The 13,511-nt window shown below is 46.3% G+C and overlaps 1 protein-coding gene across 1 annotated transcript in view; it reads left to right on the top strand.

Moving 5' to 3' along the window:
* ATP6V0A4 (ATPase H+ transporting V0 subunit a4) overlaps positions 1-13,511 on the top strand; it is a 66,301-nt gene that overhangs the window by 12,982 nt on the left and 39,808 nt on the right. Inside the window, exons 7-11 of the mRNA XM_058442432.1 lie at positions 3,186-3,268; positions 3,939-4,032; positions 6,878-7,090; positions 10,401-10,551; positions 12,163-12,302. Coding sequence (XP_058298415.1) covers positions 3,186-3,268; positions 3,939-4,032; positions 6,878-7,090; positions 10,401-10,551; positions 12,163-12,302 — 681 coding nt within the window. The remainder of the gene's footprint in view (positions 1-3,185; positions 3,269-3,938; positions 4,033-6,877; positions 7,091-10,400; positions 10,552-12,162; positions 12,303-13,511) is intronic.

The raw sequence follows: 13,511 nt of genomic DNA, 5'->3' as shown, positions 1-13,511 counted from the left end.
TTTTAGTAGAGACGGGGTTTCACCGTGGTCTCGATCTCTTGACCTCATGATCCGCCCGCCTCGGCCTCCCAAAGTGCTGGGATTACAAGCGTGAGCCACCGCGCCCGGCCTTTGTTCCTTTTTAAAAATATATATTTGAAAGGTCAGTTCAAGGACTGATTCTTGGCAACACCTCATAATTGGTTCATTCTTCCCAAAGACATAGCTATACTTTTCTCTAGAACTTAGTTATACTAGTACTATCCTAGGCGGCAGCTGTGTCTTAAAGAACTGAGAACTGATTGAGGTCAGCTTCTCAAGCTTCAATGTGCACGCGAGCATAGAGGTCACCCGGGGATCTTGTTACAATGCAAATTCCAGGCCAGGCATGGTGGCTCATGCCTGTAATCCTAGCGCTTTGGGGAGCCCAGGGTGGGAGGACCTTTTGAGGTTAGGGGATTGAGACCAGCCTGGGCAACATAGCAAGAAAACAGCTCTACAAAAAAAATGTCAACCAGGTGTGGTGGCACACACCGGTAGTCCCAGCTACTTAGGAAGCTGAGGTGGGAGGACAACTTGAGCCCAGGAGGTCAAGGCTGCAGTGAGCTATGATCACACCACTGCACTCCAGCCTGGGGAACAGAGTGAGACCCTATCTCAAAAAAAAAAAAAAAAAATAGGCCGGGCATGGTGGCTCATGCCTGTAATCCCAGCACTTTGGGAGGCCGAGGTGGGCGGATCACCTGAGGTCAGGAGTTTGAGACCGTCCTGGCCAACATGGTGAAGCTCTGTCTCTACTAAAAATATAAAAATTAGCCGGGAGTGGTGGCGCACACCTGTAGTCCCAGCTACTTGCGAGGCCGAGGCAGGAGAATCGCTGGTACCTAAGAGGCGGAGGTTGCAGTGAGCCGAGATTGTGCCACTGCACTCCAGCCTGGGCGACAGAGCAAGACTCCCTCAAAAAAAAAAAAAAAAAAAAAAAAAATTCTGAGTCAGTGGGTCTGAGTGAGGCCTGAGATTCTGCAGTTCTTACAACTCCCAGAGAATGCTGATGATACATTTGCCAATAGATCCCACACTTCAAACAACAAGGCTTCGAGGGTGCTCGGCCCTTAGTGCCGTACAGTTGTTGCTGTGAATTCTGTCGGATATTGCTGTGTCACCTTCCAGTTTGTATTTAATCCACTTACTCTTTAATTCCCACAAGCTAGGCTTATTTCTGAGCATCTATAATCTTTTTCAGATTAGAGGCTAAAAAAGTTAATTTTAATGAAAAAACAACAAAATTCATTTTGATGAAAAACAACTTTAAAATAAATGAAATGTAAAATAAGAAAGATTATGAAAAAAATGAGAAACCCCGTCACTCTAATGTCTTCATTTGTATTTTGCCTTTTGTACTATTTTTCTCTATAGCCGTAGACAGGTATAATTTTATATGATTGTAGTATACATGGAAATAATTTTTTTCTTTTCTTTGTTTTACCTAATACGAGATCCCTCCCTATGTTACTGTGCATCCTTTGTAAAGATTATTTTTAAATTTGACATTAAATCATCACTTTTTATAATCCTGTTTTGACATGTGACAGTCATGGCAGGAGAGAAAGTAAAAGCATCTGGAAAAAGATGAGCGTGGACGCCGAAGGTCACCAAAGGGAAGTCGTGAGATTAGAGCAGACTCCTGATTCTGGTGGATCAGGAGAAAAGAAAACTTAAGAGACTCAGAAAAGGACCAAGGTAGACTCCACGGGTAGAGAAACCTTTTGGAAATAATGTAACCTTTTGGAAATAATAGGATTTTCAGCAGCTCTGAAAATCCTAAAACACTGCCACCTGCTCCCGTAAGGAAATGCCAAAGACAGGATTCATTTTGATAGTGTTTTAAGGGACGCCTAATGTGTCCGCTGAGTTGATGTGACATTAACTATCTATTTTGGACACTTTATTTCTAATTTTTCTCCAGAATGTAGACACCATGATGAGCATCTTTATGCATGTGGATTTTTATTTGCTTTTGAATTACTTTCATAATAAACAAGTTCAAGGAAAATAGGATTGCTGGCTTAAAGGATGTGGGCATTTTAATGACACCCGATGGATCCCAACAAATGGCCTTTCAGTGACTTTTCTGATTCCAGTGCCTTGAGTAGTATGTGATGAGTCTATTGGATTTGTCATAACTTTTCCAACAATAGGTTTTGTTTTTGTTTTTGGGGGGTTTTTTTGAGACAGGGTCTCACTCTGTCACCCAGGCTGGAGTACAGTAGTATGATCATGGCTCACTGCAGCCTCGACTTCCTGGGCTCAAACAATCCTCCCACCTCAGCCTCCCTGGTAGCTCGGACCACAGGTGAGCACCACCACACTCAGCTAATTCTTGTATTTTTTGTAGAGATGGGGTTTTACCATGTTGCCCAGGCTGGTCTTGAACCCCTGGGCTCAAGCAATCCACCCGCCTTAGCCTCCCAAAGTGCTGGGATTACAGGTGTGAGCTACTGCACCCGGTCTGGGTTTTGTAATTTTACCTTTACCCCCTCAAACTAAATAAGAATGGAAGAATGCATTGTTTCAGCTCATATTTCTTTGCTTACAGTAAGAGTTAAACATTTGCATGTCTGCTTGTAGAACACATCTTCCTTTCTTGTGAATTGTCCAACTTGGACTTGACAAGTGCGATTTAAGCAGCAGTCTTACGGCAGACAAGCAACTGTGTGAGTCAAAAAATCTGAGCAACTGTATGTATGAGTCAAAAATTGGGCATGGCTTTACCTTTGTTAAATATAAAACACCTACTCATCCCCAAAATGTCAGTGTTGTGTGTTAATTAACTCTGGTGAGCCAGTTTATCAGCCAGCTGTCTTCGTTTTAAGCCTTGCAATATTCTCTTCTGAATGTTTTCTTGTTTATTATCATATCTCTTAATTGTGGGGCTTAGAGCTGAATATAAGGTCTGGCTGTGGTCCAACCAGCATCGGGAACAGGGAGCCTGTCACCTTAAGGCTGCATCAGCCTCTGTGAGGTCCTGGATGGCCTTGCTCTCAACTGTGAGCTATGAACTTAGATGAACTAGGAAAGTTACAGTTTCCCAGTTTTAAATTTATGAACTGTGTAAGCCTAAAAACAGGACTTTACATTTCTCTCTATTATGTTTTAACCAGAAAGAACCCCCCCCCTTTTTTTTTTAACTTATTCTGATTTTCCAGAAAGAAGAAATTCAGAAGAACATATTCATCATATTTTACCAAGGAGAGCAGCTCAGGCAGAAAATCAAGAAGATCTGTGATGGGTAAGAGGGAGTGAATGGCTTTCTTCAGTGATTTGGGCCAGGATTAGGTAAAGAGATGTGTAATGCCAAATGCACACGACTGTGGCTTCTAGAGGTCGGTAAGGCTTTAGAATAACTTTCTCACATAAAAGTCAGCCCCAACTGATTTTTAATAGTTGTGAGAATACGAATAGGGAGAACTTGAATATGCAAAATATGAGGGTAACTAAAAGTGGACACATTCCCCATTTCAGTCTGTTCCATCTGAGACTTTTCATCAGCTGCTCAAGAGTAATCCAACTGCATGGCTAACTTGTTTTGGATTTTTACAGAATCGTGTTACATGTAGCTCCACAGAAGCAGAAATGACTCAGTGCAGAGGATATTAATACATTAATAGATTCTTAGGAAGGGGCAAGCCCAGCCTGCAGTCTTATTTACCTAACAACTCACAGGTTTTATGGTTTGAATGAAGCTCATTCATATAACAGAACTGCAGCCTCAATTCACAGCACAAGTGACGTACTGGGAACCCTTATGACTGGGACTCCTTTTCCAGTGGCCAAAGACACAGTTATTCTAGGATAGGCTGGCCATCTAAAGTCAGCAAACAATGTCTTAGCAGAAAAGGGGGTGCAGAATGCTTTGCAGCAAGAACTCACCTGTGTCCCTTGGAATATGTTAAACACAGGTTTCGAGCCACTGTCTACCCTTGCCCAGAGCCTGCGGTGGAGCGCAGAGAGATGTTGGAGAGCGTCAATGTGAGGCTGGAAGATTTAATCACCGTGAGTGAGGGGTTTGGGCGCATGGTCTGATGGCGGCTGCAGGAGGGCTGCCTCTCCTATTTTCATACAAGCCCTGCCCGCCAGGGCCCTCACTGGGAGGCTGGCTGGAATGCTGGCTATGCATTTCTGGTTGTGGCTGTGGAAGATTTCACAATTGGGAAACTGTTCGATAAGCTAGAGGGAACGATGCTGTGTCTTAAGAATGCTTTGCCCAGGCTCAGATTTGACCACAGCCCTAGTCAGCCTTCAGGTGGCCACCCCAATCTGATAAAAGGCACCCTTTATTGCCAGCCTCAGCCTAGACGGAATCTATGATACAACCACTCAGCCAATTAAGTGGAACAACCAGTTTGACTGATTATTTTCCCACTGAATTACCCAGTTGTTTAAGCTGACGGGTTAATTCTGTAAAAACAGTGGGTCTAGTTTCACCATGTGACGATTCATTCATCCCAAACTCATTTTCTTTGTAAAGTCTGTCACCATCCAGGTTGACACTCAACATGCTTACGATCAGAACGCTTTCTTCAATCACAGCAGCTTTGAAAGTAATCACTGAAAACAGCTGGGCCTCCCTCAGCTGGCAGACTCTCAGTGCTAGAGTTCAATAGAACTTTCAGTTATGATGGAAGGTTCATGTGACCTGTGCTGTCCCACGCTGCAGTCACGAGCCACATGTGGCTACTGAGCCCTTGAAACATGGCTAGTGCCACTAAGTCATTTAGTTTTTATTTTTAATTTTAATTCAATTTAAATTTTAGGGCTGGGTGCAGTGGCTCATGCCTATAATCCCAGCACTTTGGGAAGCTGAGGTGGGTGGATCACTTGAGGTCAGGAGTTCAAGACCAGCCTGACCAAACTGGTGAAACCCCATCTCTACTAAAAATACAAAAATTAGTCAGGTGTGGTGGCAGTCACCTGTAGTCCAGTCTCAGCTACTCGGGAGGCTGAGGCAGGAGAATCGTTTGAACCTGAGAGGCAAAGGTTTCAGTGAGCCGAGATCGCGCCGGTGCACTCCAGCCTGGGCAACAAAGCGAGACTCCATCTCAAAATAAAATAAAAGGAAATAAAATAAATAAAATTTAGTAGCTGCATATGGCTATGGTAGAAGTCAACTCAAGTTTTAGATTCTGGACAAGTATGTTAAGAAATTAGATATGTGCATCTTTCAAAACCCTTAGGCTAGCAGACAACTTTACTTTTCCAGAAAACCTGTGTTTAATTTTTTTTTTGAGATGAAGTTTTGCTCTTGTTGCCCAGGCTGCAGTGCAGTGGCGCGATCTCGGCTCACTGCAACCTCCGCCTCCCAGGTTCAAGTGATTCTCCTGCCTCAGCCTCCCGAGTAGCTGGAATTACAGGCATGCGCCACCATGCCTGGCTAATTTTGTATTTTTAGTAGAGATGGGGTTTCTCCATGTTCGTCAGGCTGGTCTTGAACTCCCGACCTCAGGTGATCCACCCGCCTCATCCTCCCAAAGTGCTGGGATTACAGGCATGAGCCACTGTGCCCGGCCTGTGTTTAATTTTTTAATCGTCTCCATTCCTTCTTTGTCACTTGTCAGGAACACTGTTTCCCCTGCAGCCATTGAAGTCCTTTCCTGCCCAATACTCCATGCCTGATTTTATGAAAACGTCATGAGGAGAATGGAAAAGAAATTCTGCTAGACGTGTGCTTACATTTAGTATGACGGGTTGCTGCTTTGTCGAGGGCTTCAGGTGATCCCAGCTGAGCAGCTTCTGCAGGGGCAGCTTTCTCCTTTGGTTCAGTTCCTGCCGAAGATGAATCTTAGATACTGTCTGTTGCTCAGGCATTTAATTTGGGCTGTGCTCTTTGAGGTTTCTGAAAGTCACCTCTGTGCTGAGGTGCTCTTGTCTCCTGGAAATCCCCAGGCCAGGTGGCATTATATTGCTAAGTGACAGGTAGTATTGGGCTTGTGAGATGCTTTGGTGGGCCTCATGGCTCTCATTAATCTTAGAGCCACCATGTGTGTCTTACAGTGTGTCTCTTACAGAGGCCATGTGTACTGAAAAAGATTACCCTGTTTGTTGTATCATCAAAACATAAAAATGATTACCATTAAATAAATTCTGGGCCCAACTGTCCATTCATTCCTTCATTCATTCACTTGTCATTTATTGGAGGGATTATGTATATAAAGGGTTGTGGTAGATGTAGTAATCTCTTAGGGTTGCTGTAACAAATTACTGCAAACTGGGTGGCTTAAGACAATAGAGATTTATTCTGTCGCGGTTCTGGAGGCCAGAGGTCTGAAATCAAGGCATCAGCAGGGCCGTGCTCCCTCGGAAGACCTGAAGGGGGTCCCCTCTTTGCCTCTCCCCAGCTCTGGTGCTGCGGGCCATCCTCCGGACTCTTTGGCTTGCAGGTGCCTCCTTCGATCGCTGCCTCCATTGTCACGTGGTATTCTTCCCTGTGTGCCTCTGTGTTTACATTTCTTATCAGGACAGTGGTCATATGGGATTAGGGCCCATTCAAATCCAGTATGACCTCTTAACCTGATTCCATCTGCAAAGACCCTCTTTCCAAAAAGGCCATATTCACAGGTATCAGAGTCTAGGACTCTTTTATGCGGACAATTCAACCCATAACAATAGGACAATGCGGAATTTAGAAGAAAAGGAAGATACAATCTCTGCCTAAGGGTTTTAGCCTCTGGCCGGGTAGATAAACTGCTCAGGAGAGTTCAAGGCCAGGTGACAGCCACAGGTCAAAGGAGCCTGCTCAGAGCAGAGGAAGCTGCTGTGGCCTGTGGCCCTCTATTTTTGGCACATTGTCAAACAGCTCTGTGAAGGTTCTCTGTTTTCCTGTGTGTTGTTTTTTGTATAGGTCATAACACAAACAGAGTCTCACCGCCAGCGCCTGCTGCAGGAAGCCGCTGCCAACTGGCACTCCTGGCTCATCAAGGTGCAGAAGATGAAGGCTGTCTACCACATCCTGAACATGTGCAACATCGACGTCACCCAGCAGTGTGTCATCGCCGAGATCTGGTTCCCGGTGGCAGATGCCACACGTATCAAGAGGGCACTGGAGCAAGGCATGGTGCGTGGCAGGTGGAGCCAGGAGGGGTCCGATGAGTCAGCCCCTCTGCTGGGCTCTCAGAGGGTGTCGGCCTCATGGGCGACATGAACTCAAGTGACTTGGTGGTAGGATTGCTTCTTTCATCTTTGTGTCTTCAGTTCTCAACCCCACTTGAGGACATAAAAGAAATTCCGTCGTTTTTTTCAGTGTTTGACAGTTGTTTACCATTTTTTGACCTTTTGTGAGTATGTACTGAGCTTTTTTTTTTTTAAATAGAGTCTCGCTCTGTAGCCCAGGCTGTTGTACAGTGGCACAATCTCAGCTCACTGCAACCTCCGCCTCCTGGGTTCAAGTGATTCTCTTGCCTCAGCCTCCTGAGTAGCCGGGATTACAGGTGCACCCTACCACATCCAGCAAAGTTTTGTATTTTTAGTAGAGACGGGGTTTCACCATGTTGGCTGGGCTGGTCTTAAACTCCTGGCCTCAGGTGATTTGCCTGCCTTGACCTCCCAAAGTGCTGAGATTACAAGTGTGAGCCATCACACCCGGCCATACTGAGCATTAATGTGCCAGTCTCTCAGCTAGACTATTGTTTTGGAGGGATTTTGTCTTTTTTTTTTTTTTTTTTTTTTAATTAAAGATGGGGATCTCGCTATGACACCCAGGCTGGAGTACAGGGCTGTTCACAGGCATGGGCATACTGCCCTACAGCCTCAAACTCCTGGGCTCAGGTGATCCTCCCGTCTCAGCCTCCCAAGTGGCTAGGACTACAGGCACACGCCACCATGCCCAGCTCCGCTCTGCTAGACTGTAGATACCACCTGTTACCTCATGGAGGTTGCAGTCTAGCTAGAAAGACGAATAACCAAGCACCTATAATAAGAGCCAAAATATGTAGATCGCTTGCGGTGTGCCCGCGGTGCGCTAAGCACTCTGTTCTTGCTGAGTTCTCACTGCTCCCTCCATTCATTCCTTAGACATTCCCTGTGTACTAGGAACGGATCTAGGGCTTACACTCTGGCAGGCCAAGACCCTGCTTTGGTAGACATTCTAGAAAGGGACACGGAGGCATGTCCGTGACTAATGAGACTTCAGGCAGTGATGAGTGGTGGGCAGGAAACCAAGCAGGGGACGGCAAGGGGCACGATGGAGAGTGGGGCCTTGTTCTGATCACGTTATTCACCCCACTGAAGGAGGGACCCCCTCCTGCCCTAAATAGTACAAGATGGCTGAACACATTACCCCGACACTGGACAGACGGGCTTGACAGCTGTTTTTAGTCACTCGTCCTCAGAGCCCAGGGGAGGAGAAGGACACCGCACGCCATGCGGGCCACACAGGGCTTGCCCTCGGGAACTGAGTTTGGGAGCAAAGTAAACCAGCATGGCCGGTGGGAGGCAGGCTCTGCAGTGAACGAGGGTGAGGTGACCTTTGGTTCTTGCAGAAGGATGTGATTAGCTTGTTTGAATAATTTCACGGGGTAGGAGGAGTGAAACCGTTAGGTTGAGGAGTGGTGGCATGCAGCTGGTTCGGCCGATGGGGAACTAGATGGGTGGCATATCTGGTGACGGCAGATCTCGTGGTATCTGAAGAAACCCTCTCTGAGCAGGCGGCATTGATAGCATGGGAAGATTGGGGGCGGGAGGAAGGGTTTTCAGGCGGAGGGATCTGAAGGTAAAGGCCTTGCAGTAGGAATCGATTAGGAGGTGGGAGCTTTCTTTATCCCCTTCGTACAGATAAAGAAATGGAGGCACAGAAAGTAGAAGTAACCTGACCATGGTCCTATAGCCAGGAGGCAGGGTTTGAATACAGAAACTGTTCCTCATACACTCGATGTCCCCACATCATGGTCCAAAAACCACCTAAATGGGGCACTTAAAAAGCATTTCAACCAGGCTGAGCAGGGCGGGGGTGCGTCCTGGAGGAAGTGATGCATGAGCGGATCGGTGGGAGGCTGGCCGGGGAGCAGGTGAAGGGAGGTGGGGCCTCCTGAAGGCAGAGGAGGATTGAAGCTGGGACCGTGAGCACTCGTCCAGCTGGTGTCAGATCCCACTGGGTGTGCAGGTGGCAAGTGCTGTTGGGTGTGCGGTGGCTGTACGGTTCCTGGACAGGGAGCACTTGGAATTGTTAAGACTCGAGTAGGTAGAATGGATGCAGTGGCTCACGCCTGTAATACCAGCACTTTGGGAGGCTGAGGTGGGAGGATCATTTGAGCCTAGGAGTTCAATACCAGCCTGTGCAACATTGCATTGTATGGCTGTAGTCCCAGCTACTCAGGAGGCTGAGGCAGGAGGATCACTTGAGCCCAGAAGTTTGAGGCTATAGTGAGCTATGATCATGTTACTGCACTCCAACCTGAGACTTCCTGTCTCAGGAAGAAAAAAAAGAAAAAGAAAAAAGACTTGAGCAAGTGGAGAAGAGAGGTGGCTAGTGTAGACATGGCCAGTTTCCATGGGGAAGCGTGGGGAGGGGTGAAGGTGTGAATGGAGGATTAAGACATAATATTAAGTAGTCTTGATCACAAGGCTAAAGAGTTTTTATTTCATTCTTTAGGCGATAGGCAGCCTTTGAAGATTTTAAAGCAGGAGAGTAACATGAGTAAAATAGTGCTTTTTGTTTGTTTTATTAAAAGAGTGCTTGAGCAATCTGGGTGTTAGATAAACGGAGAGGGGAGAGGCTGGCAGAGATGCTGAGGCTTGGAGCTAGGGTGATAGCTGTGGGAATCGGAGGAAGGATACCGAAGGGAGAATTAGCAAGCTTTGGTGGGTGATCGACTGACTGAAACCAGAGAAGGGACAAATCCATGATTCCAAGATTCTAGGAATCTGGGAGAATGGAGGCTCTGCTGAAGGGGCAGGGAGTTTGTGGAGGGGACCTGGCTTTGCAGCAAGTTGATGAATTCAGGATTAGGCTCCTGGATTTTGTGGTGTTGGTGACACGTTGGAGTTTGAAAGTCTAAGCAGGCAATTAGGAAAAAATTGGGGAAGGGTCAGGGCCATTTGGAAGAGGGGGATGAATTGAGAAAGCAGAGAGGAGGGAAGCACAGAGGGCCAGGAGTCATAACATTCGCATTTACAGCAGTAGGAGACGGGAGATTGTCAGAGACTCCAGAGGGACTCAGTTCTCTTGACAGCCTTCCTGTGAGATGAATTGGATAAGTATTGGGAAGGTATTAACTCTCTACACATGAGGTCGTGAGTCTCAGAGAGATCAAGAGATTGCCCCAAGTTTGCTCAGTGAGGGATGGCAGGAGCTGGGACTGTGACCCTTGTGCTGACACCCAGCCCAAGACTCTTCTCCTTACATCTTTGTTGCTTTTTTTTTTCCCCAGGAACTAAGTGGCTCCTCCATGGCCCCCATCATGACCACAGTGCAGTCTAAAACAGCCCCTCCCACATTTAACAGGACCAATAAATTCACAGCTGGCTTCCAGAATATTGTCGATGCCTATGGTGTCGGCAGCTACCGGGAGATAAACCCAGGTAAATATCCGATGAACTGCACAACTGGGCAGCTTGAAAGTGAACACTGGGTAAGATGGACCCCTGAGGTGACCGAGGAGGTGAACTTGTTAAAACTGTGAGGCTTGGGGCTAGGGTAGTAGCTGTGGGAATCAGAGGAAGAAGTAGGATAATGGGGGCAAGTAGGATTCCTAAAATCGTTCTTGGTTTCATAATACCCCGTGGTGTCGTCTATAAATGCCGATTGGTGAAAGAGTTGTTCTTTGTCTTCACCTGTGCACCCTTAAACTGCAACCTCATCAGGCAGTGAAGTCGGTGTTCATTTCCTTCACAAATACAATGAGGGCCATATCTTGGCATCGTCACAAATCCTGTAGTTATTGTGTGGGAAAGACACCAGTACACAGAACTTAGAAGACTCGATTCTTGGTGTCCTAAGCTGTGGAATCTTGCTAGCTTGGTTAATAAAATAAAGGCGTAGGCTGGGTTCGGTGGCTCATGCCTGTAATCCCAGCACTTTGGGAGGCGAAGGAGGTGGATCACTTGAGGTCAGGAGTTCGAGACCAGCCTGACCAACATGGCAAAACGCTGTTTCTACTAAAAATACAAAAATTATCAGGGCATGGTGGCAGGCACCTATAATCCCAGCTACTCAGGAGGCTGAGGCAGGAGAATCGCTTGAATCCAGGAGGCAGAGATTGCAGTGAGCTCAGACTGCGCCACTGCACTCCAGCCTTGATGACAGAGCAAGATCCTGTCTCAAAAAATAGATAAAATAAAATAAAATGAAAGGTTAGACCAGATACCCTTTATCCAAGCAATGCATGGTGATTGTTCTTCTCCAGCCTGAGGCCCAGTCGAATCTGTGGCCTGTAATGCAGGGGCCTCCTGGGTCGAGGGTCTCTGTGAGCAAACTGCTGGTGGTGTGTGGTGCATGTGAATGGTGGAGAAACAGACAAAAGATGGGTGTGGAGAGCAGTATAGAAAGCACCTAGAGAGAGAAGGCTGATCTTGTGTTCCATCAAACTTTGTGATTTTTTTCTTTTTTTTTTTTTTTTGACTTTGTGATTTTTGACGAGTCATTTAGCTTCTCTAAGCCTCAGCACATCTGTAAAGTGAGGAATAAGAATGCCTACTCATAGGCTGGGCGCAGTGGCTCATGCCCATAATCCCAACACTTTGGGAGGCCGAGGTGGGAGGATTGCTTGAAACCAGAAGTTCGAGACCAGCCTGGGCAATATAGCGAGACCTCATCTCTATAGAAAATTTTAAAAATTAGTTAGGCATGGTGGCACACATCTGTAGTACCAGCTACTCAAGAGGCTGAGGTGGGAGGATCACTTGAGCCCAGGAGGTGGAGGTTGCAGTGAGCCATGATTGTGCCACTGCACTCCAGCCTGGGTGACAGAGCGAGACCCTCTTTCAAAAAACATTGAACAAAAGAATGCCTAGAAACAGATGCACTCATTTATGTGGCAGCTAAGCATGTGTCAGGGTAGGGATGGCGAGAAGAGACATCCAGAAAGACTTGAGGAAACCCACATGCAAATCGTGGAGCTGTGGCAGGGAATCTGAGGTGGGGGCCCCGAGGCTGTGCTGAGGCCTCAGGCGTTGTGTGTCTCCCCTCCACAGCCCCCTACACCGTCATCACTTTCCCCTTCCTGTTCGCTGTGATGTTTGGAGACTGTGGTCACGGAACCGTGATGCTCCTGGCCGCGCTTTGGATGATTCTGAATGAGAGACGCTTGCTCTCCCAGAAGACAGACAATGAGGTGAGTGTCCATTGACCGTCTTGCCCCCATTCATTTTCAGAATATGAAAATCTGTATGTGGTTTTCACCATAGAAATAACACGTTTTTATGAAAAATAAGGGAGAGAAGGAAAGTAAAAAAGAGCCAAAATTAACCTAAAACTTCTGGCCAAAGTTAATTCCTTTGGATGGTTTGGTGCCATTCCTTTCAACATTTTTGGGTTTTTGTTCATGACTTGATGAGGCATCGATTTTTCTTTTTCATTATATATTTTTTCTAACTCTGATTTTTTTCCCTGATTATGAAAGCAATACATAATCATTGTAAAAATTAGAAAAATGCAACCATCTAATGACCTAGAGAAAAATCACCATGAATGCTTTTGGATATCTTTCCACTTTGTGCTTATCCACCAATTTTTCAAAAATTGGCATCAAGTAATCATACTATTTGTAGTGTTTTTACTTAAAATATCCTGAGTATTTGTTCATGGCAGAAGCAGCCTGGGACCCGTGTTCTTCTGAACACTGAGAAACCGTGAACATCGTTTCCCCACTCTTAAGTTTCTCCACCTTCGCAGAGTGCTGTGAAGGCTGAGACAACTCAAGAGGGTGCATTGGTTCCAAGTTTATCGGCTGGCCAGGTGCAGTGGTTCACACCTGTAATCCCACCACTTTGGGAGGCCGTGGTGTGTGGGTCATTTGAGATCAGGGGTTCGAGGCCAACGTGGCCAACATGGTGAAACCCCGTCTCTACTAAAAATACAAAAATTAGCCAGGCATGGTGGTGGGCACCTGCAGTCCCAGCTACTCGGGATGCTGAGGCTGGATAATTGCTTGAACCCGGGAGGTGGAGGTTGCAGTGAGCCGAGATCACACCACTTTACTCTAGCCTGGGTGACAGAGAGGGACTCCATCTTGAAAAAAAAAAAAAAAAAAAAGGATATCTGCAATGTTTTATTACAGGTTGAATTAATTACAGCTAGGTCAGTGATGTCCAGGTTACTGGGCAGAATCAACCTGTGACCAACATAGTTTTCCACGCCAAGCTTAAAGATGTAATTTTGTGTGGTAAACATTTTGAGTATCAGAATTACACATCAGCACTTCTTGGAATGATTGACACACATTATTCAGTATTATGAGAAAGCACTTTATTCTTCTCAGCAGACATAGTCAGACAGGGACTCAACTTTACAATGACAAGACGCAAAATGAGTATATATTTGA

This window comes from Hylobates moloch, unplaced genomic scaffold (assembly GCF_009828535.3).
Source record: "Hylobates moloch isolate HMO894 unplaced genomic scaffold, HMol_V3 SCAFFOLD_1, whole genome shotgun sequence".
Taxonomy (NCBI): domain Eukaryota; kingdom Metazoa; phylum Chordata; class Mammalia; order Primates; family Hylobatidae; genus Hylobates; species Hylobates moloch.
Note: the sequence above shows the minus strand (reverse complement) of the source record. Positions and strands in the feature narration are given on the sequence as shown.